At 45.4% G+C, this 25,582-nt stretch overlaps 1 protein-coding gene across 3 annotated transcripts in view; it reads right to left on the bottom strand.

The window, feature by feature from the left end:
• Positions 1 to 25,582, bottom strand: part of LOC106588992 (focal adhesion kinase 1) — a 252,781-nt gene that overhangs the window by 183,506 nt on the left and 43,693 nt on the right. The window contains exon 1 of one of the 3 annotated variants that reach the window (XM_014178600.2): positions 7,939 to 8,296. The exons of the other annotated variants lie outside the window; for them this stretch is intronic. Within the exon in view, the coding sequence (XP_014034075.2) occupies positions 7,939 to 7,957 (19 nt within the window). The 5' untranslated portion in view covers positions 7,958 to 8,296. Of the gene's footprint in view, positions 1 to 7,938; positions 8,297 to 25,582 lie in introns of those variants that run through there. 3 annotated transcript variants of the gene reach the window in all.

Below are 25,582 nucleotides of genomic sequence, written 5' to 3'. Positions count from 1 at the left end.
CAGTGGTAGAACAACATGTGATTTAATAGAAGAGGAGAAGTGGCAGAGAGAGAGAGAGAGAGAGAGAGAGAGAGAGAGAAAGAGAGACTCAGTGGCCACTTCAACACCTCTCATTATACAATACGGCAATCAAGAAGCTACAGAACAATTATCAACAATGAGAAGCATCCCATATCATCCTTCTGCAGTTGGTTTCATTTCAAGATGGATCCAATGATCCATCATTAGAACGTTATTACATTGACTTGAGATGTGTAGGAGGTGCAGCTCTCTCAGCCTATAGATCAACCGGGGATTTATTACTTGTAAGGGTGTCGGTCTATAGGTCGTTTTAATTCGATTTCTGAGGAGCTTGAGGCCCAGAATTAACCATATGGCCTCTCTAAAGAGTCTGAACTTATTAAGTTATGAGTGTAGGGTTGGTAAAGAAAATCTAAGTCCCTTAATAATCCATTTATCCAAGCGCCAGTTGATTAAATCACCATGTGGAAGGCAGGGTGAGACGTCTGGATTGACTGTCCATCCAGGGTTTAATGGATTAGACTGGCTAACTGGCTGTCTCTGTGCGTCTGTCCATTCGTCCAGTGTCTCTTTAATAGACTAGCATCACAAAGGTACACATGGTCCTTTCTCTGACGCTGGATCACCAACTAGATAGGCCAGCAGTAGAGACTAGTGATGCTAGGAGACAGGCTAGCTTTAATAGGACTAATCACACCTCACTGTGCTAACACTAGCAGTAGAGACTAGTGATGCTAGGAGACAGGCTAGCTTTAATAGGACTAATCACACCTCACTATGCTAACACTAGCAGTAGAGACTAGTGATGCTAGGAGACAGGCTAGCTTTAATAGGACTAATCACACCTCACTGTGCTAACACTAGCAGTAGAGACTAGTGATGCTAGGAGACAGGCTAGCTTTAATAGGACTAATCACACCTCACTGTGCTAACACTAGCAGTAGAGACTAGTGATGCTAGGAGACAGGCTAGCTTTAATAGGACTAATCACACCTCACTGTGCTATTTTATTTATTTTTAAATTGTATTTAACCAGGCAAGTCAGTTAAGAACAAATTCTTATTTACAATTTACAATGACGGCCTACCCCTAACAACGCTGGGTCAATTGTGCACAGCCCTATGGGACTCCCAAACACGGCCGGTTGTGATACAGCATGGAATCGAACCAGGGTCTGCAGTGACGCCTCTAGCACTGAAATGCAGTGCCTTAAACCGCTGCGCCACTCGGGAGCCCATGAGTGCTAATGCTAACACTCTCTCTGCTAAGAACCAGCCCTGACCCATGTCAGGTTGTCAGGTCTAGGTCTCGACACGGTGGTCAGTGTAAAGTATGGAGGGCATTATGGGGCTGTGGTGGAGGGCCCTGGTCTGGTCTGTCCCTGCCTGGTAACTTGACCCGGCCCCCACAAAGGGCCCCGTCTGTCTGGCAGGGGGCCAAAACACATGCTCCTCAAGCTGTCCTCTGGAGACTCCACGCACATACGCACGTACGCACACGCACGTACGCACACAGAGACACAGACAGAGACACAGAGACAGAGACACAGTGACACAGACACACACACAGGGAAAGAGATATACGACCTGGGAGTGCCTAGTGCCTACATTTATCTTATTGCTGGGGAGAGAAAACAAGGCTTTCTCAAACAAGGCTCTCTCTCTGACTCCGGTGTATTTGAGCAAGCAAAGCTCTCTCCTCCGTATTTTAAAGCTGCTGACAGCTCCGTGTTGACTGGGAGGCAAAAAGCAGTGTCTAAAAGACACAAGCAGGCTGAGTGTGGGGGTAAATGTCTGGTAGGGCACACAAACACAACAATCACTGCTGTCCAAGATGCCTGCCCTCAAGTTACCTTTGTGCCTGACTGTCATATCCATTTTAAATGATTCAGAACACATGATTGAATAGGCCTCAATGAGGCTTTCTTTACATATCAACCTCTGGACATTCTGAGAATGGATACAGCATGGGCAGCATGGTAGATAGAGATGGGTTTCTCTATTTTATGATTATTTATTTAGATTATTACTATAGGCTATTACTATATTATATCTTATTATTACTATATTACATATATATTATATTACTATATGACATACTGTATATATATTATTACTATTATATTGTGAGTGTAGCTCCTATGTGAAAGACAGGCTACGTAGTTACAGGGCTACAGGGTTACAGGGCTGCAGGGTTACAGGGCTACAGGGCTACAGGGCTACAGGGTTACAGGGCTACAGGGTTACAGGGCTACAGGGTTACATGGTTTCTGGGCTACATGGTTGCAGGATTGCAGGGCTACAGGATTGCAGGGCTACAGGATTGCAGGGCTACAGGGTTGCAGGGCTGAAGGTCACAGGGTTACAGGACTGCATGACTAAAGGGCTGCAGGGCTACAGGATTGCAGGGCTACAGGATTGCAGGGCTACAGGATTGCAGGGCTACAGAGCTGCAGGGTTACATGGCTACAGGACTACACAGCTGCAGGGCTACAGGGCTACAGGGCTACATGGCTACAGGGCTGCAGGGTTTCAGGGCTACAGGGTTGCAGGGCTACAGGGTTGCAGGGCTGCAGAGCTACAGGGCTACAGGGCTGCAGGGTTGCAGGGCTGCAGAGCTACAGGGCTACATGGCCACAGGGCTACAGGGTTGCAGGGCTGCAGACCTACAGGGCTACAGGTTTGCAGGGCTACAGGGCTACAGGACTACACAGCTGCAGGGCTACAGGGCTACACAGCTGCAGGGCTACAGGGTTGCAGGGCTACAGGTCTACAGGACTACAGGGCTACAGGACTACACAGCTGCAGGGCTACAGGGTTGCAGGGCTACAGGTCTACAGGGTTGCAGGGCTACAGGGCTACATGGCTTCAGGGCTACAGGGTTGCAGGGTTGCAGGGCTACAGGGCTGGCCACCTGTGGTGGTGTGCTGGAGGGGTGAAGACTATGTGAAATGGCCGAGATGTCGTGTTCTGAAAGAAGAGTGCCATGTGGGGTTTGGCTTTGGGACAGAACCTGCCGTATATCACCAACAGGCAGTCTGACACACACCCCACAGATTGGGGCATCAATAAACCAGCAACCGTTGCATGGCATCGTGTGAACCAGGGATGTCACTCACACAAGCTGCAGCTGCTTTCATGTCCAGCCCATATCAAGAGCCATTACCACCAAGCATACATCACAACCCAACAGATCAATCAATCAGCCAGTTACACAAGCCAGGCATACTACTGCTGTCCCATGGAATTATGACAGACTGGGTCTACATCCCAAATTACACACACATCTCTATGTAGTGCACTACTTTTGACCATAACCAACTCTCTATATAGTGAATAGGGTTTCATTTTGACCATAACCAACACTCTATATATAGTAAATAGGGTTCCAATTTGACCCAACTCTCTATATAGTGAATAGGGTTCCATTTTGACCATAACCAACACTCTATATATAGTAAATAGGGTTCCAGTTTGACCCAACACTCTATATAGTGAATAGGGTGCCGTCTCCTGTCAGAATAGCCCTCCAGTGCTCCGCAGGTCTGTCATCAACGGTTGTTTGATGGGTTTGGGGCTTCCAACTGAACTGATGAGACCATTGTTTCTGATGAGTCTTCTGTCTCTTGCAGCAATTAGAGAGAGAGAGAGAGTTGTAGAGGAGAGTAGTGAGGAGGCTGTAACTCTCTGGGCCTGACTTACAGTAGTGAGGAGGCTGTAACTCTCTGGGCCTGACCTACAGTAGTGAGGAGGCTGTAACTCTCTGGGCCTGACCTACAGTAGTGAGGAGGCTGTAACTCTCTGGGCCTGACCTACAGTAGTGAGGAGGCTGTAACTCTCTGGGCCTGACCTACAGTAGTGAGGAGGCTGTAACTCTCTGGGCCTGACCTACAGTAGTGAGGAGGCTGTAACTCTCTGGGCTCCAAGCTGTATGCACATTCTGTCCTTCCACCTGATTTTCCTAATTCTTCTCTTGATTAAATAATCTACTTTCAACTGCCAAATCAGGATTAGGATTACAATGAATGATTTCAGGAGACCCAAAATAAACAGAGGGAAAGAGAGGACATATTGTACTAAGAGGAATGGGAAACATTCCTGATTCTACTGTAAGTGATAAGAAAACCTCTAACATCCAGGAAGGCTTTCAGAAGCACAATAAACCATGAAAGAGAGGACATAGTTGTACAGTGAGGATTAAAGTAAAACATTTCTATTCTTCTTCAAGAGACGAGGAACATCTTCCTAGAGTTAACCAACATAATTCAAGAAGAGGTGGGAAGACCGATTCTCCTGAGAGGAATGAGGAACCGTTCTGGTGGAAAGCGGTTAGGAGTTCTGTTCCCAGAGCTTCAGAAACCTGCCTGGTGCAGCCAGGACAGGACCACAAAGCCAACACAAGGTCGGCTGGACCTCCACTAGTGTAGAACTACGATACCCATGCTACGTTTCTGCCTCTGTGTGGGTGAAGGATAGCATGAAAAACAAAACAAAAAATAGGTCATTCCACAATACCCACAGAGGCAGAAATCCTGTGAGGAATGTGAATTAGAGGCTACTGTTGTACAGAGGTGCTGTGGTGCATTCCAAGACAACCATTACAAAAGGACCGGCACACTTTACTGTTGCTAACTCAGCCTTCCCATCCAGCTGCTGGCTATGGAGATACTGCAGAGATACTTTTGTGTGTGTGTATGTGTGTGTGTGTATGTGTGTGTGTGTGTGTGTGTGTGTGTGTGTGTGTGTGTGTGTGTGTGTGTGTGTGTGTGTGTGTGTTGGAGTTATACTATCCTTGTGGGGACCAATGGCATCATTTATAACTGTTGAATACATTTTACACTAGATATCTACCTACGCCAATTCTGAAAGAACAGCGCACGCACAAATATTTAGAGATTTATAAATGTATTTATACATACACGTTTCCTGTTATAAATCAGACCTGTCGTAAAACTACGCACGTGAACAAGCATTATAACTCTGCCTGAATAATGGCCATCATTCATCTTTCATGGTGACAATAACGCCCATCATTCACCTTTCATGGTGACAATAACACCCATCATTCATCTTTCATGGTGACAATAACACCCATCATTCATCTTTCATGGTGACAATAACACCCATCATTCATCTTTCATGGTGACAATAACGCCCATCATTCACCTTTCATGGTGACAATAACACCCATCATTCACATTTCATTCGCATAGAGCAAAATACTTTAAACACAGGTAGCTTATCTATTTACTACTGTGAAGAGGGTCCAATTAAATGAGAGATGGGACGAATGTTAGCCTATCATAAGTTGCTGTGGGCCTATAGGTTATTTTGTGAGTAGCCTATGAAACCATCACAGTCAGAAAAGGTGAGGAATTTATTCTGCAATAATCATGGAAATGAAATAAATAATCGGAAATAGATTTGAAATTATTTTAGAATGCAAGATAAAATAGCTTTTTGCTCTTCTCACTAACAGCAAATGATTGCATCTTGTTATTATACTTAGCTACCTGTTTTGTTGTTTGCACTAGGCTATTATTGCCTTCTTGCTATGTAGCATCATAGGGGTCTGTAGATGCAACAGAAGTTAGGGGCCCACCTTAAGCCCCTCCAACACCTGCATGTGTGTGTTTGCCTGTGATCGTCCGTCTGCCTGCCCGCCCGCCCGCGCGTGCTTGCTTGTGTGTGTGAGAGACTAGCAGGTGTTGGAGGTGCTTGAGGTGGGCCCCTAACTTCTGTTGCATCCACAGACCCCTATGATGCTACACGCTCCAGTAACACCCCTTGACCTGAGGGGTCACACACACACAGGCGGACGGATACTCACAGGCAAACACACATATGCACACGCTCAACCAAGTAGCCTTCACTCTTCTGCAGAAGCCATCATACAAACAGAAGCAGATATACATGCAAGGAAAAACAGCACTGGCACACACACACTTCATATAAAAGTAAAGCATGCAACAAGGTCACCGACATGCATGACTGCACCGCAGACACAGGCTCAGTAGACATGCATGACTGCACCGCAGACACAGGTCCAGTAGACATGCATGACTGCACCGCAGACACAGGCCCAGTAGACATGCATGACTGCACCGCAGACACAGGCTCAGTAGACATGCATGACTGCACCGCAGACACAGGCCCAGTAGACATGCATGACTGCACCGCAGACACAGGCCCAGTAGACATGCATGACTGCACCACAGACACAGGCCCAGTAGACATGCATGACTGCACCACAGACACAGGCCCAGTAGACATGCATGACTGCACCACAGACACAGGCCCAGTAGACATGCATGACTGCACCACAGACACAGGCCCAGTAGACATGCATGACTGCACCACAGACACAGGCCCAGTAGACATGCATGACTGCACCACAGACACAGGCCCAGTAGACATGCATGACTGCACCACAGACACAGGCCCAGTAGACATGCATGACTGCACCACAGACACAGGCCCAGTAGACATGCATGACTGCACCACAGACACAGGCCCAGTAGACATGCATGACTGCACCGCAGACACAGGCCCAGTAGACATGCAGCACACGTTCATCCATGCGCATGGTTGGCAATATTGGAGGTTGCCCAGACCTAATGCCATTACATTACTGAATTTATACTAGAATGACCATCATAACTGGCACCATTATACATGGCTAATGAACTGGTCGACTTAAAGGCTTGATCTCCTAAGGATTTCTAACAGTCATATAAATTGTGCAGCATAAGCATTAGCAATAACATTGGACGCTTTCCTTCACCTTTTGCCACCAATTGAATATCACTAGCCAAAATCTAGGCTATTTAAAGGGGCCATACATTATGAATGTGTGTTAATGTTTGTTTAGATGGTAAGTGCAGAGGGCACAGAGAGGCCTTTGCAAACAGTGCTTGTTTTGCAAATTTCACAAACATTTTAAGCGAGGAGAAATAAAGCATACTTCATTAAATTATGGATGAGGAAGTTGCTAAAAACTAGAAAAGAGATTAAATCAGCACCACCGCCGAAGGAAGAACATTGTTGCATGACTGCCATCTCTCCCTGTCATCCCTAACCTCCTCCCTCTCTCTCTCCTCCCTCTTCCCTCTCCCCCTCCCTCCCACACATGAACACACTACCCAGCAGTGACCAGGGCCATTTATCACTGCGACTGACACATGATTATCTACAGCTTGGATCAGGAACTGAACAGACACTGCAGAACGACAGTTCTGTGTCTCAGGCTCTGTCCCAAATGGCACCCTAAGCCTTAGCCTATATAGTGCACTACTATGGTGTATTTGGAACACAACCTTAGTCTCAGCCATTAGGTCAGCCTTTAGCAGTTTGACAGAAACAGAAGATAAAAAACATAAAGAAAGAAATGAACATCGGATTGTGAAGTGGAATGCATCAAGGCTACATGTTGTCAGTGAGTGAATAAAACGTCTATGGATTGTTGTGTAAAGCACTTTCCCAGATATAGTATGAACCCTCTGCAGACAAGTCAATAGAGACAGATGTTTTACACGTCACTGATGGGCCCGGGTATGATTGGGTGAAGAGATGACATAATCAATGAATACAATAATGTACTATCATCACCACTAATAAATGGATCTAAAAATGAAGCTAATTAAACACACTGCTAATTGTCCAAGTAATACATTTCTGACCACATGCTGTGTCCTTATTGACTTGGCTGCCATTAGCAAGACAGGCGCAACACAGATAATAGGAGTTTAAAAATATCACACACACACACACACCAGTGCAGAGGGAGAGGAAAACACTACTGTAAATGCTGTTCCATTCAGCAAGCTAGCCTAGCGTAACCCAGAACAGGGTATAAGCGTAGCAGTGTAGCCTACACCACACGAGAACAGAGCAGCAAGACAAAAAAAGCCATCCTTACCGTGATATAGTCCTTCCATTTAAAGAAGAAAAGCCAAACCAGTAGCCAGGAGACCGGAAGGACGGATCTAATTAATACACAAAGCTGTGTTGCCTCGGCGACATGCAATCCACTACCTCCTTTACTGGCCTTAACCAAGACAATATCCTGCCATGTAGAACACAGCAGCCTTACTTCTCAGACTATGGAGAGCCAAAGTGTGTGTGTGAGCCAAGTGTACGCACACAGCCAACGGACGGACTGCCTCCAGATGACAGAGAGAGGGGGATGAGAGAGGGGGATGAGAGAGATGGAAACAGGAGGCGGCTGGGGTCTTTGTCTCTCGGACGGAGAGGGTAGGGGAAGCAAGAGGGGGAAGAGCAGGAGGAAGAGGATGGAGGGGGAAGAGCAGGAGGAGGAAGGAGGGGAAAGAGCAAGAGGAGGAAGGGGTAAGAGCAAGATTAGGAGGGGAAGAACAGGAGGAGGAAGAGCAGGAGGAGGGAGGGGGAAGAGCAGGAGCAGGGAGGGGGAAAGAGCAGGAAGCGGTGGAGGAACAGGGAAGAGCAGGAGGAGGAGGAGGAGGGAGGGGGGAGAGCAGGAGGAGGGAGGGAGGGGGAAGAGCAGGAGGAGGAGGAGGGAGGGGGAAGAGCAGGAGGAGGGAATGAAGAGAAGGAAAGGAAGAAAGCAGGGTGAGAAACAGTGTGAGAGAGATAGAAGGAATTGAGAGAGAGAGAGAGAGAGAGAGAGAGAGAGAGAGAGGGGGGGGGGCGGAGGAAGAGAGGAGGGGGAAAGACGAACAGAAAAGTAAATCAAATGTCACCAACAATAGCGGTCCATCACAGTGCATGGCTGTTAGCCCTCAATAGAGAGCAGACAGGGGCACACATAAAACCAGCTTCCTGTATCTACCATCACACTGCCGAGGCGTCACGACACACAGTAGGGGTGTCAAACATACGGACCACAAGGGGGTCCCAATCTGGCCGTGGGTGGTTTGAGGAAATAAATAATGGATTTACATGAATACAGTTTCTTGACTGTGTCCAGCTCGCTAATAATCACTGAAATGAAATCTAGACAGTCAAGGAACATCGAAAATCCCAAAACGATAGATGGAGGACTGTTTCTTGCACATTTTGACACAGAGGAAATATAACACATTTTCAGTGTGGCTCTCCGGACCCTATTGAAGACCGAATGCAGCCCAAGGGGCTAAATCAGTTTGACACCCCTGCAGTAGACAGTCACACACAGATCTCACTAGTGTTGGCTTCCTCTGTTCGATTTCTTCCATTTCCTCTCTCTATAGGGATGGATGGAAGAGGAGGGGGGGTGAATATTGAAAAATATGTATTTAACTGTATATAATATATATGCTTATGAACTTTTTATTCTAATTCTGATTTTTCAGGGGGTTGCTGCAGCACCCCTACTTCCTATGGCTATGCTGTGGTGTGTGCGTACTGTGTGACTGATGGGAAGCTCATTTGAAGGGTCAGAGGTCACCCTAACCCCTGAGGAATGGACAAGGGCTGAGCCAGCACTAACCAAACTGACTGAAACTACACACTAAACCCTAACCCTAACCCCTGGGGAATGGACAAGCGCTGAGCCAGCACAAAACCAAACTGACTGAAACTACACACTAAACCCTAACCCCTGGGGAATGGACAAGGGCTGAGCCAGCACTAACCAAACTGACTGAAACTACACACTAAACCCTAACCCTAACCCCTGGGGAATGGACAAGGGCTGAGCCAGAACTAACCAAACTGACTGAAACTACACACTAAACCCTAACCCCTGGGGAATGGACAAGGGCTGAGCCAGCACTAACCAAACTGACTGCAACTACACACTAAACCCTAACCCCTGGGGAATGGACAAGGGCTGATCCAGAACTAACCAAACTGACTGAAACTACACACTAAACCCTAACCCCTGGGGAATGGACAAGGGCTGAGCCAGAACTAACCAAACTGACTGCAACTACACACTAAACCCTAACCCCTGGGGAATGGACAAGGGCTGAACCAGCACTAACCAAACTGACTGCAACTACACACTAAACCCTAACCTTAACCCCTGAGGAATGGACAAGCGCTGAGCCAGCACTAACCAAACTGACTGAAAATACACACTAAACCCTAACCCTAACCCCTGGGGAATGGACAAGGGCTGAGCCAGCACTAACCAAACTGACTGAAACTACACACTAAACCCTAACCCCTGGGGAATGGACAAGGGCTGAACCAGCACTAACCAAACTGACTGCAACTACACACTAAACCCTAACCCTAACCCCTGGGGAATGGACAAGGGCTGAGCCAGCACTAACCAAACTGACTGAAAATACACACTAAACCCTAACCCTAACCCCTGGGGAATGGACAAGCGCTGAGCCAGCACTAACCAAACTGACTGAAAATACACACTAAACCCTAACCCCTGGGGAATGGACAAGGGCTGAGCCAGCACTAACCAAACTGACTGCAACTACACACTAAACCCTAACCCCTGGGGAATGGACAAGCGCTGAGCCAGCACTAACCGCAACTTGACACCTATAACGACATGGAATTTGGCCAACATACTTTGCACTTTGCTATTGTCTTTCAATTAAAAGCATGTTATAATTTAAATGTATTATTATTTATTTATTACATTAGACAACCGCTGGAGTAGAATTGGAAGTTCTTGATAGACAGACCAAAGCCATAAATCTTACAAATCAGTGATATTACATGGAGATAAACACTAGAACCGCCTTTATGCCTAGAAGTACCCGCTGGAGAACTATGCCGGGCGTCGCCTTCAGCATATGCATCAACCCGCAAGGTGCAGCAAACATAAGCGCCAACGCTTGATAAATAGTGCATCAACTATTAGAAAGGATTAATTGCATGAAGAAATATTTGTGGAAATATAAGATATGTTTTGTATAATTCTACAAAGTCCTAGGAAAAACGTAGACCTATAGCTTATTTTAGTTTCCCTTCCAATAAAACATTACAGTGTAATCCATTTGATCTACTTTATTTGTAGATTCCTTTAGTAGAGTTATAAACTATTAACTATTAAAGTAAAAAAGATAATAATAATAAATAATAATATAACCAGCCAGCTCACAGGTGAAACTATTTGCTATATTTCTAAACAAAAGCACCAGTGCATGAACAACTGGAAAGAATGAATATCAAAAATAAAATAAATATATTCATGACAAGATATAAAAACAGTCATTTGTTGATAGAATGAATATCAAAAATAAAATAAATATATTCATGACAAGATATAAAAACAGTAATTTGTTGATAGAATGAATATCAAAAATAAAATAAATATATTCATGACAAGATATAAAAACAGTCATTTGTTGATTGTATCGGACATGCCTTTATGCATGAAATGTAAATTAATAAATCTGGTCTTCTTTTGATGCTTTGGGTCCACAGTCAGCGCACAGCTTCGGGGCTTTGTGTGAGCAGCAACTGCCGCGGGTGTCGCATAATCTCTCTGAAGCGGTTGTGTGGCACCTATCAGACCAAAATGACTCCACATCCATGCTCTTTCCACCGTACCGCAGACATGCAAGAGGGCAATCAATGCTTAGAGTTCATCCATAGACATGTCCTATATACTGGTTCCTTTTCTGTGCTCATGAGCAACAGTACAATCTCGGATGTGCTGCAACATCTGCATGTCACATAAATTCATCACTCTTTTCTTCCCAAACCGTGTCATTCCTCCCAGACTCCTGTTTCACCGTGGCAGTTGGCTCTGTTCAGTTTTTCCTGCGGCGAGGCTCAGGCATCGGAGGCGGAGGTTCGAGGTCAACATCAGAATCAAATGAAGACTCTTCATCAACAACGTCGATTTCAAGCTCAATATCTGATCCTCCATCTGACTCCAACCCATCTAAATTCTGCGTCCATTCGTTTGGTTCAGCTTGCCATTGACAACTACACACATTGTATGTTGACCTCATTGTCTGATTTGACTCTCCGAGGGGAAATTATGTACAATTTCCAGCCTTTCATAATAAATGAATTAGACCGCCTGCTACACCCTGATCTGTTTCACCTGTCTTGTGCTTGTCTCCCCCCCCCACCACCAGGTGTTTCCCATTTTTCCCCCATTAAACCAGCGTTTAAGTAATCCCAGCGAGTTTTCCATGTGTTGCCGTCGCATTAATTTTGTTTTCTCGTCTTCCCGGTTTACACCTTTCTGCCTGCCCTGACCCTGCCTGCCGTTCTGTCCCTTATTGACTCTGCCTTGGATTACGAACCTCTGCTTGCCCTCGACCTGCCCTTTTGCCTAACCCTTTGTGATAATAAATATTCTGAGAACCGAACCTGGGTGAGGTTGTCTGTTGTCAGCCACACTCGTTCGTCCACAGTTTCTCCCTTGCCTCCGAAGAACCCTGGAAGTCCTCGACACCTGCATTCCCGAGAGAATCCGATATCACCCGAGCCCCCTCGGGGATCATCGGGGACTGGCAGCTCGTCTCCTCCTGAGACCATGCAACTGGGCAGGGCTAGATTTTCTCCTAGTGAACATTTAAGCAGGCTGAGCTCCAACAGTTGCCTGTATTGTGGTATTACAGGACATTACATAGCCACCTGTCCAGTAAAAGACCAGGCTCATCAGTAGGTAGAGGTACGCTGGTGGGCCATACAGGGAGTTTCCAAACTACCATTAGTCGTACTCCTCTCCACGCTATCCTGCTGTGGGGTGACCGGTCAAAATCTCTCCAGTTTGCTCATTGACTCTGGGGCTGACGGGAGCTTCATGGATAATACCCAGCTCAGATACCAGGGTCTCTCTACCCAACTCCTCTCCATTCCCATGGACGCCAGAGCTTTGGACAGACGCTCCATTGGCAGGTCACTCACAGTACGGTTCCCATTAACCTGCAAGTGTCGGGTAATCACTGAGTCCATTCAGTTTATAGCTCATTCTGCCACGCACATTGCCTTAAGGCGGCGCAGCCTGCCTTGGGACATCCTTCTGCGAGCTTGGGAAAAGCCTCAGATCTCTCTCTCTCAACCAGGACCTCTGGGAATTATTCAACAAGGCTCGCGCCACATCCCTTCCTCCGCATCGACCCTACGATTGCGCCATTGACCTCCTCCCGGGCACCACACCACCTGGGGGGCAGCTTTATTCCCTGTCTGGCCCGGAGACCAAGACCATGGAGGTATACATTGAGGACTCTCTAGCAGCAGGCGCAGGGTTTTTCTTTGTGGAAAAGAACAAAACCCTGCTCCGTATATTGACTACCGAGGCCTCAATGACATAACGGTGAAAAATCGTTACCTGCTACCACTCCTCTCCACTGCTTTCGAGCGTCTCCAGGGGGCAACCATCTTTTTGGAGTTGGACCTCCTACCACCTGGTTCGGATACGGGAAGGAGACGAGTGGAAGACAGCCTTCAACATGGCTAGCGGACACTACGAGTACCTGGTTATAACGTTTGGTCTGAGAAATGCTCCCGCAGTGTTCCAGGCCCTGGTCAACGATGTTCCCTCGGGACATGTGGAACTGGTTTGTGTTTGTCCATCTCGACGACATCCTTGTCTTTTCCCGGTCGGCTCAAGAGCATGTTCTCCATGTCCGACAAGTCCTCCAGTGCCTCCTGGAGAACCAGCTGTTTGTTAAAGCGGAGAAATGGGATTTCCATCATTCCACTATCTCCTTTCTGATATACGTCATCGCTGCAGGGAACATTCAGATGGATCCTGACAAGGTGAGAGAGGAGGTGGATTGGCCCCAACCCACATCCAGAGAGCTGCTGCAACATTTCCTGGGATTTGCTCATTTCCACCGCCACTTTATTTCGGGGATATAGCACCCTGGCCTCCCCCCTCTCTGCACTCACCTCTCCCAAGGATCTGTTCATGTTGTCCCCAGCTGCTGACCAGGAGCGTTTCTGGATCTGAAGCATAGTTTCACGACAGCCCCCATCCTAATCCATCCGGACCTGTCCCATCAGTTCGTGGTGGAGGTCGACGCTTCGGACATTGGAGTGGGGGCCGTCCTTTCCCAGCGTTCTTGCCAGGACCAAAAGCAGCATCCCTGCGCATTCCTCTCCCATCGTCTCAATTCCACTGAGAGGAACTATGATGTGGGAAATCTAACTTCTGGCGGTCAAGATGGTGCTGGAGGAGTGGATGCACTGGCTTGAAGGGGCAGAACATCCATTCTTAGAGTGGACCGACCACAAGAATTTGGAATATCTCCGCACCGCCAAGAGCCTCAACTCAAGGCAGGTTCGTTGGGCTCTGTTATTCACTCGATTCAATTTTGCCAACCGTCCTGGGTCCAAGAATGTGAAGCCTGACGCACTCTCCCGCCTGTATAGTTCCACTGCTACACCATCTGACCCCGAGACCCTCCACCCTACCTCCTGTCTAGCAGCTACACTAGTCTGGGGTATTGAAAGCGGGACCGCAAGGCGCAGTGGGTTTTCGTCACAGATTCGGCCCGGTTCCCGTTCCTGGAATGGGCCCATTCCTCTAAACTCACCTGTCATCCTGGCTCCTGTTGGACCCTGGCTTTCATTCGCCAACGTTTTTGGTGGCCACCACGGGTCCGGACATCTCCGGATTCGTCACCGCCTGCACTGTTTGCGCACAGAAAAAGACTCAGTGGCAAGCTCCGGCTGGCCTCCTTTAACCACTCCCTGTTCCTCATTGCCCCTGGTCCCACATATCCCTGGACTTTGTCACTGGTCTCCCTCCGTCAGATGGCAACACCACCATCCTTACTGTGGTGGATAGGTTTTCCAAAGCTGCACATTTCATTCCCCCTTCCTAAGTAACCTTCAGCCAAGGAGACAGCCCAGCTTATGGGGCAGCACGTCTTCCGGATCCATGGACTTTTGGTCGACATGATCTCCGATCGGGGTCCTCAGTTCTTGTCCAGCTTCTGGAAGGCATTCTGCACCCTTATTTGGTCATCGGCCAGCCTCCTCCGGGTTTCATCCCCAGTCCAACAGCCAATCAGAGCGAGCCAATCAGGACCTGGAGACTACTCTTAGCTGCCTCGTCTCTGCCAAACCCACCACCTGAAGCCAGCAACTTGTGTGGGTGGAGTACGCCCGCAACTCCCTTCCCTGCTCCCTCACTGGACTCTCGCCCTTCAAGTGTTCCTTGGGTAACCCGCCACTGCTCTTCCCTGAGCAAGAGAAAGAGGTCAGCATACCCTCAGCCCAGATGTTCGTCCACCGCTGTCGGCGTACCTGGAAGAGGGGGACACCAGCTCCCCGGGCAGAGGGTATGGCTGTCCACCCATGATCTGCCCCTCCGGGTGGAGTCTTTTAAACTTTGTCCTCGTTTTATTGGTCCATTCCCCATCTCTAAAGTCAGTAGCCCCTCCGCTTTTCATCTTCTGTTGCCCCGTACCCTCCGTATACATCCCACTTTCCATGTGTCTAGGATTAAACCTTTGTCTTACAGCCCTTTGTCTCCTGTTTTTAGTCTTCCCGGTTCTGACCTTTCTGCCTGCCCTGATCCTGAGCCGTTCTGTCCCTTGTTGACTCTGCCTTGGATTACGAACCTCTGCTTGCCTTCGACCTGCCATTTTGCCTTACCCTTTGTGATAATAAATATTCTGAGAACCGAACCATCTACCTCCTGTGTCTGCATCTGGGTCTTATCCTGAGTCGTGATACCACCCACAATTCTTTATCATAATTACACTATTGTTCTAAATTCAATCATCCTCTTCATCCTGATCATTCAGATCAATCAAATTCAATCAACCTCCTCATCATTCATTTCACTGAAGTCACATGCACAATTATCAGTTTATACATGATTCTTGTTTCTGTCACCCATTCATCCATTGATGACAGAATAGCATATTTAAAATGTTAAGTTTATTATGTTACTAGTTTTTTGCTTAGTAGCCAGAGCAATGCTGCCGTGGGAGTGATTGGGAGTCCCATAGGGCGGTGCACAATTGGCCCAGCGTTGTCTGGGTTTGGCCGTCATTGTAAATAAGATTTTCTTCTTAACCTGTTGGGGATAGGGGGCAGTATTTGCACGGCTGGATAAAAAACGTACCCGATTTAATCTGGTTACTACTCCTGCCCAGTAACTAGAATATGCATATAATTATTGGCTTTGGATAGAAAACATCCTAAAGTTTCTAAAACTGTTTGAATGGTGTCTGTGAGTATAACAGAACTCCTATGGCAGGCCAAAACCTGAGAAGATTTCAAGCAGGAAGTGGCCTGTCTGAGAAGTAGTGTTTCATCTTGGCTCTTTTTATTGAAGACTCAGGATCTGTGCAATAACGTGACACTTCCTACGTCTTCCATAGGGTCTCAGAGCCCGGGAAAACGTTGAACGATATCGAGGCAGGCTCTGGCTGAAACACTTTATCGCTTTTGGCAAGTGGCCACTCAGAGTACTATGGGCTTAGGCGCGTGCCCGCATCGACCGAATGGTTTCTTTTCCTTTGTCTGTTTATCTAAACGCAGATTCCCGGTCGGAATATTATCGCTTTTTTATGAGAAAAATGGCATAAAAATTTATTTTAAACAGCGGTTGACATGAATTCGAAGTACGGTAATGGAATATTTAGAATTCTTTTGTCACGAATTGCGCCATGCTCGTCACCCTTATTTAGCCTTTAGAATAGTGTCTAGAACGCACGAACAAAACGCCGCTGTTTGGATATAACGATGGATTATTTTGGACCAAACCAACATTTGTTATTGAAGTAGAAGTCCTGGGAGTGCATTCTGACGAAGACAACAAAGGTAAGAACATTTTTCTTATAGTAAATCTGACTTTGATGAGTGCTAAACCTGCTGGGTGTCTAAATAGCTAGCCCTGTGATGCCGGGCTATCTACTGAGAATATTGCAAAATGTGCTTTCACCGAAAAGCTATTTTCAAATCGGACATATCGAGTGCATAGAGGAGTTCTGTATCTATAATTCTTAAAATAATTGTTATGCTTTTTGTGAACGTTTATCGAGAGTAATTTAGTAAATTCACCGGCAGTGTTCGGTGGGAATGCTAGTCACATGCTAGTCACATGCTAATGTAAAAAGCTGTTTTTTGATATAAATATGAACTTGATTGAACAAAACATGCATGTATTGTATAACATAATGTCCTAGGGTTGTCATCTGATGAAGATCATCAAAGGTTAGTGCTACATTTAGCTGTGGTTTGGGTTTATGTGACATTATATGCTAGCTTGAAAAATGGGTGTCTGATTATTTCTGGCTCGGTACTCTGCTGACATAATCTAATGTTTTGCTTTCGTTGTAAAGCTTTTTTAAATCGGGCAGTGTGGTTAGATTAACGAGAGTCTTATCTTTAAAATGCTGTAAAATAGTCATATGTTTGAAAAATGGAAGTTTTCGGATTTTAGAGGAATTTGTATTTCGCGCCACGCCCATCATCATCAGATTTTTTTTTTTGACTTTTCGTCGTGACTTTTCCCTCCCCCGCCCTACATTTTGAGTAGCCTACCGAACGCAACATGGAACAACTTGGAGTTATTTGGACATAAATTATGAACTTTGTCGAAAGAAACAACATTTGTTGTGGACCAGGGATTCCTGTAAGTGCCTTCTGATGAAGATTATTAAAGGTAAGGGAATAGTTCTAATGTTATTTATGATGTTAAATGACTCCAACATGCCGGCTAACTGTATAGCCTAGTGTATATTTCTGAGCGCAGTAGTCAGATTATTGCAAAGTGTGCTTTCCCAGTAAAGTTATTTTGAAATCTGTCAATGCGGTTGCTTTCACGAGATATTAATCTATAATTCTTTGAATAACAGTTTAATATTTTCTCCACGTTTTATAATGAGTATTTTTGTAAATTCACTGGCAATTTTGGGGAGACACATTTTCTCAACGACACGCGCCGATGTAAAATGCTGTTTTTGGATATAAATATGAACTTGATAGAACAAAAATGCATGTATTGTTTAACATAATGTCCTAGGAGTGTCATCTGATGAAGATTGTCAAAGGTTAGTGCATAATTTTAGCTGGTTTTCTGCTTTTGGTGACGCCTGTCCTTCATTGAAAATGGATGTTTGTACTTTTTTGGCTATGTACTGTCCTAACATAATCTAACTTTATGCTTTCGCCGTAAAGCCTCTTTGAAAATTGGACAATGTGGTTAGATTAAGGAGATGTTTATCTTTTAAATGGTGTAAAATAGTTGATCGATTGAGAAATTGAAATTATTAGATTTTTGATGTTTTGAATTTCCCGCCTTGCTAGCAATCCCGTCACAGGGATTAGGTTACCCTCGATCCCCAACAGGTTAATTCCCATATTCCCATTAATTCCCACAGAAAGTTTCCACCTCTGAATATCCCCAAAATGTGCAATCCTAATGACGACTAACAGAAATACACGCGCGCCAACTTAATTCCACAAAAGTATGCTTATTAACCTATAGACCAATAAGCATGATCGGTCAAATGGATTTTCGGTTGCTAATCCATTAACTTTTTAAGGTATAGGGGGCAGTATTTTCGGATGAAAAGCGTGCCCAGAGTAAACTGCCTAATACTCGGGCCCAGAGTCAAATATTTGCATATTATTAGTAGATTTGGATAGAAAACACTCTGAAGGTTCTAAAACTGTTTGAATGATGTCTGTGAGTATAACAGAACTCATATGGCAGGCAAAAACCTGAGAAAAATCCAACCAGGAAGTGGGAAATCTGAGAATTGTAGTTCTTCTTTTGAATCCCTATCGAAACTACAGTGTCTGTGGGGTCACGTTGCACTTCCTAAGGCTTCCATTGGCTGTCAACAGCCTTTAGAAATGTGTTTCATCCTTCTCCTGTTACTGGGCAGAAAATAGGAGCTCAGTCAATGAGTGGACTGCCTGGGACCAGTGAGTTTACTGCGCGGGCATGTTTGGTGCGCCGCTCCTTCTTTTTCCTCTGTAATGAATACGCTATTGTCCGGTTGGAATATTATCAAAGTTTTATGTTAAAAAGACCCTAAGGATTGATTGTAAACAACGTTTGACATGTTTCTACGAATGGAAATGGAACTATTTGACTTTTCGTGTCTGGATTTACGCTCGCGCGTTATGCCTTTGGATAGTGATCTGAACGCACAAACAAAACGGAGGTATTTGGACATAAATATGGAGTATTTCGAACAAAAATAACATTTCTTGTGGAAGTAGGAGTCCTGGGAGTGCATTCTGACGAAGATCAGCAAAGGTAAGAGAATATTTATAATACTAATTCTGAGTTTAGTTGACCCCAGAACTTGGCGGGTATCTGTATAGCTTGCTTTGATGGCTGAGCTATGTACTCAGAATATTGAAAAATGTGCTTTCTCCGTAAAGCTATTTTAAAATCTGACACAGCGGTTGCATTAAGGAGGAGTATATCTATAATTCTTTCAATAACTGTTGTAAATTTTATCCACGTTTATGATGAGTATTTTTGTAAATTGATGTGCTCATTCACCGGATGTTTTGGTGGGAATACATTTTCTGAACATCACGCGCCAATGTAAAATGGGGTTTTTGGATATAAATATGAACTTTATCGAGCAAAACATAAATGTATTGTGTAACATGAAGTTCTATGAGTGCCATCTGATGAAGATCAAAGGTTAGTGAATATTTTAGCTGTATTTGTTTTTTTTGTGATGCATGTCCTTGCTTGGAAAATGGCAGTGTGGTTTTTCTTGTGAAGTTTATGTCCTAACATAATCTAATTTTATGCTTTCGCCGTAAAGCCTTTTTGAAATCGGACAATGTGGTTAGATTAACGAGAAGTTTATCTTTAAAATGGTGTAAAATAGCTGATTGTTTGAGAAAATGAAATTATGAGATTTTTGCTGTTTTGTATTTCGCGCCATGCAATTTCACTGGCTGTTGAAAAGTGTGTCCCCATAGAAGTTAACGGTTAACCGTTAACATCCCTACTTCCTGGCCTTCGAGCAAACTCTGTACGTGCATCAATAGAAACCGTGGGGAAACTGCCCCACCCTTCCAAAAATATGCCTAAAACAGATTACCGGCTGTACTCCACTGGCAAACAAGTAGTAATGTGGTTTAACATTCAGAATAAATTAGAAACATTACTGTAAAAGATTTAAAGCAATTTCTACAAAATTCCTCTGCTTAGATTTTTGTGAAAAACCTAAATTAAGTCCATGAAAGCCAATGGTTTCATTGTCTGTCAAGGTTATTGATTTTAATATGGCTACTTAGAGAAGCATATCCCGTAGGTCTACAGTCAAAAGTAGTGCCCTATGTAGGGAATAGGCTGCCGTTTGGGATACAGTAAGACGTGTCCAATGAAACAACAGCCCAAGACAGAAAAAAATAATGTTTTGGGTCAATCAAACAGATAATGACAGAATTTATAATGGAAACAACATTACTCCATTAACCACGAGACGTGCCAATACATGACAACCTTGTGTACTCTCTCGAAATTAAACTTGGAAATGCTTGACATGAAATATCTATTCCCCCCCAAAACCTTCCAAGCTGTGGTTGAAATGTTTCTAAAGTAAGCGGAGGAAAAAAATGTACACCTCCACACCTACATACGGCACATCTGACATCATTCACCCCGTCGTAAAACAAATATACCCTCGGACTGCATCTGCTTTCCTAGTATTTCATACTAAAAAAAGAGACAAAATGTACCCCAGCATAAACTCCTCCTCCAAGGCTCCAGAGTGGCACAGCGGTCTAAGGCACTGCATCTCAGTGCTATAGAGGCGTCACTACAGACCCTGGTTCTACAGACCCCGTGATCGGGAGTACCATAGGGCGGCGCACAATTGCCCCAGCGTCGTCCGGGTTAGGGGAGGGTTTTGCAGGTGTAGACCGTCATTGTAAATAAGAATTTGTTCTTAAACTGACTTGCCTAGTTAAATAAAGGCTGAAAAAAAAACGGCTAAGAACAGCAGCTCACAATAGAAAGCAATGCAAAGCCTTTTTTTCTAGGGAACAAACAAGTGATGATTGGAACAACGTTACCTAAAAACCCCATAAAACATTGTTAGTTCTCCTCAGTATGTTCCTGTGAGAATCCAGATATCCCAGGGAGCATATTCTGTCCCTCCCTCCCTCCCTCCTTCCCTCCCTCCCTCCCTCCCTCCCTCCACTATCACACTGCCAGCAGAGCGGTTTGGTGTTAAGCAGAGAAAGCAGCTCTAGCTTTGATGTTAGACACTCACGCTGCTATCTGACAGGGACTAAACCTTCCAATGCACCCACTTCAAACGCAGAGTCCACGAGCACAGAGCATTGGCTGCTCAGCTGTGTGCGTGTGTGTGTGTGTGTTCAGCTGTGTGAATGGTGCTACCTTGGAAGTCAAACAGGGAGACAGAAGCCTCATGATGGCTTGCTGCAAGTTTCAGAATGCCACTTTTCTCCCTCCACTGGCAGCATAAGCTTCAAATCATATCATAAAGGGAGACACGCAGTCTGCATTCAAAGATGTGTGATCAAACGTTGGGAAGCTCTCTTTCAGGAATTAATGGGAAAATGCTTTCCTATACACAGTACAAGTCTGAAAATCATATACTTCCTATATACAGTACCAATCTGAACATCATATAAACTCAGCAAAAAAATAAATGTCCCTTTTTCATGTCCCTGTCTTTCAAAGATAATTCGTAAAAATCTTAATAACTTCACAGATCTTCATTGTAAAGGGTTTAAACGCTGTTTCCAATGTTTGTTCAATGAACAATTAATGAACATGCACCTGTGGAAGGGTCATTACGACACTAACAGCTTACAGACGGTAGGAAGTTAAGGTCACAGTTATGAAAACTTAGGACACTAAAGAGGCCTTTCTACTGACTCTGAAAAACATCAAAAGAAAGATGCCCAGGGTCCCTGCTCATCTGTGTGAACGTGCCTTAGGCATGCTGCAAGGAGACATGAGGACTGCAGAAGTAAATTGCAATGTCTGTACTGTGAGATGCCTAAGACAGCGCTACAGGGAGACAGGACGGACAGCTGATCGTCCACGCAGTGGCAGACCACTTGTAACACGTGCACAGGATCGGTACATACAAACATCACACCTGCGGGACAGGTACAGGATGGCAACAACAACTGCCCGAGTTACACCAGGAACGAACAATCCCTCCATCAGTGCTCAGACCCCGCAATAGGCTGGGAGAGGCTGGACTGAGGGCTTGTAGGCCTGTTGTAAGGCAGGTCCTCACCAGACATCACCGGCAACAACGTCGCCTATGGGCACAAACCAACCGTCGCTGGACCAGACAGGACTGGCAAAAAGCGCTCTTCACTGACGAGTTGCGGTTTTGTCTCACCATGAGTGATGGTCGGATTTGCGTTCATCGTCGAAGGAATGAGCATTACACTGAGGCCTGTACTCTGAAGCAGGATCGATTTGGAGGTGGAGGGTCCATCATGGTCTGGGGCGGTGTGTCACAGCATCATCGGACTGAGCTTGTTGTCATTGCAGGCAATCAACGCTGTGCGTTACAGGGAAGACATCCTCCTCCCTCATGCGGTACCCTTCCTGCAGGCTCATCCTGACATGACCCTCCAGCATGACAATGCCACCAGCCATACTGCTCGTTCTGTGCGTGATTTCCTGAAAGACAGGAATGTCAGTGTTCTGCCATGGCCAGCGAAAAGCCCGGATCTCAATCCCATTGAGCACGTCTGGGACCTGATGGATAGGAGGGTGAGAGCTAGGGCCATTCCCCCCAGAAATGTCCAGGAACTTGCAGGTGCCTTGGTGGAAGAGTGGGGTAACATCTCACAGCAAGAACTGGCAAGTCTGGTGCAGTCCATGAGGAGGAGATGCACTGCAGCACTTAATGCAGCTGGTGGCCACACCAGATACTGACTGTTACTTTTGATTTTTACCCCCGATTGTTCAGGGACACATTATTCAATTTCTGTTTGTCACATGTCTATGGAACTTGTTCAGTTTATGTCTCAGTTGTTGAATCTTGTTATGTTCATACAAATATTTACACATGTTAAGTTTGCTGAAAATAATCGCAGTTGACAGTGAGGACATTTCTTTTTTTGCTGAGTTTACTTCCTATATATAGTACCAATCTGATCATATACTTCCTATATATACAGTACCAGTCTGAACATCATATACTTCCTATATATAGTTGAAGTCAGAAGTTTACATACACTTAGGTTGGAGTCATTAAAACTCATTTTTCAACCACTCCACACATTTCTTGTTTTTTATTTATTTTTTATTTCACCTTTATTTAACCAGGTAGGCAAGTTGAGAACAAGTTCTCATTTACAATTGCGACCTGGCCAAGATAAAGCAAAGCAGTTCGACAACATACAAAAACAGAGTTACACATGGAGTAAAACAACATACAATCAATGATGCAGTAGAAAAAAAATAAAAATAAGACTATATACAATGTGAGCAAATGATGTGAGATAAGGGAGGTAAAGGCAAAAAAATGCCATGGTGGCAAAGTAAATAAAGTATAGCAAGAAAAACACTGGAATGGTAGATTTGTAGTTTGAAGAAAGTTCAGAGATAAAATATAAATAATATGGTGCAAAGGAGCAAAATAAATAAATACAGTAGGGGAAGAGGTAGTAGTTTGGGCTAAATTATAGATGGGCTATGTACAGGTGCAGTGATCTGTGAGCTGCTCTGACAGCTGGTGCTTAAAGCTAGTGAGGGAGATAAGTGTTTCCAGTTTCAGAGATTTTTGTAGTTCGTTCCAGTCATTGGCAGCAGAGAACTGGAAGGAGAGACGACCAAAGGAGGAGTTGGCTTTAGGGGTGACCAGAGAGATATACCTGCTGAAGCGCGTGCTACAGGTGGGTGCTGCTATGGTGACCAGTGAGCGGAGATAAGGGGGGACTTTACCTAGCAGGGTCTTGTAGATGACCTGGAGCCAATGTGTTTGGCGACGATTATGAAGCGAAGGCCAGCCAACGAGAGCGTACAGGTCGCAGTGGTGGGTAGTATATGGGGCTTTGGTGACAAAACGGATGGCACTGTGATAGACTGCATCCAGCTTGTTGAGTAGGGTATTGGAAGCTATTTTGTAAATGACATCGCCGAAGTCGAGGATTGGTAGGATGGTCAGTTTTACTTAGGGTATGTTTGGCAGCATGAGTGAAGGATGCTTTGTTGCGAAATAGGAAGCCAATTCGAGATTTCACTTTGGATTGGAGATGATTGATGTGAGTCTGGAAGGAGAGTTTACAGTCTAACCAGACACCTAGGTATTTGTAGTTGTCCACAAATTCTAAGTTAGAACCGTCCAGAGAAGTGATGCTGGACAGGCGGGCAGGTGCAGGCAGCGATCGGTTGAAGAACATGCATTTAGTTTTACTTGTGTTTAGGAGCAGTTGGAGACCACGGAAGGAGAGTTGAATGGCATTGAAGCTCGTCTGGAGGGTTGTTAACACAGTGTCCAAAGAAGGGCCAGAAGTGTACAGAATGGTGTCGTCTGCGTAGAGGTGGATCAGAGATTCACCAGCAGCAAGAGCGACATCATTTATGTATACAGAGAAAAGAGTTGGCCCAAGAATTGAACCCTGTGGTACCCCCATAGAGACTGCCAGAGGTCCAGACAGTAGGCCCTCCGATTTGACACACTGAACTCTGTCAGAGAAGTAGTTGGTGAACCAGGCGACGCAATCATTTGAGAAACCAAGGCTACTGAGTCTGCCGATGAGGATGTGGTGATTAACAGAGTCAAAAGCTTTGGCCAGGTCAATGAATACGGCAGCACAGTATTGTTTCTTATCGATGGCGGTTACGATGTCGTTTAGGACCTTGAGCGTGGCTGAGGTGCACCCATGACCAGCTGTGGAAAGCATGGCCAGCCGTAGAAAAATGCTTATTGAAATTCTCAATTATAGTGGGCTTATCGGTGGTGACAGAGTTTCCTATCCTCAGTGCAGTGGGCAGTTGGGAGGAGGTGTTCTTATTCTCCATGGACTTTACAATGTCCCAGAACCTTTTAGAGTTGGAGTTGCACGAAGCGAATTTCTGTTTGAAAAAGCTAGCCTTGGCATTTCTAACTGCCTGTGTGTATTGGTTTCTAACTTCCCTAAAAAGTTGCATATCGCGGGGGCAGTTCGATGCTAATGCAGAACGCCACAGGATATTTTTGTGTTGGTTAAGGGCAGTCAGGTCTGGGGAGAACCAAGGGCTATATCTGTTCCTGGTTCTAAATTTCTTGAAAGGGGCATGCTTATTTAAGATGGAGAGGAAGGCATTTTTTAAAAATAACCAGGCATCCTCTACTGACGGGATGAGGTCAATATCCTTCCAGGATACCAGGGCCAGGTCGAATAGAAAGGCTTGCTCGTTGAAATGTTTCAGGGAGCGTTTGACAGTGATGAGTGGAGGTCGTTTGACCGCTGACCCATTACGGGTGCAGGCAATGAGGCAGTGATCGCTGAGATCTTGGTTGAAAACAGCAGAGGTGTATTTAGAGGGCACGTTGGTTAGGATGATATCTATGAGGGTGCCAGTGTTTGCGGCTTTGGGGTTGTACCTGGTGGGTTCATTAATAATTTGTGTGAGATTGAGGGCATCAAGCTTGGATTGTAGGATGGCTGGGGTGTTAAGCATGTCCCAGTTTAGGTCACCTAGTAGCACGAGCTCTGAAGATAGATGGGGGGCAATCAGTTCACATATGGTGTCC

This window comes from Salmo salar, chromosome ssa27 (assembly GCF_905237065.1).
Source record: "Salmo salar chromosome ssa27, Ssal_v3.1, whole genome shotgun sequence".
Taxonomy (NCBI): domain Eukaryota; kingdom Metazoa; phylum Chordata; class Actinopteri; order Salmoniformes; family Salmonidae; genus Salmo; species Salmo salar.
The sequence above is the reverse complement of the archived record's forward strand: the minus strand, read 5'-3'. Positions and strand labels throughout refer to the sequence as shown.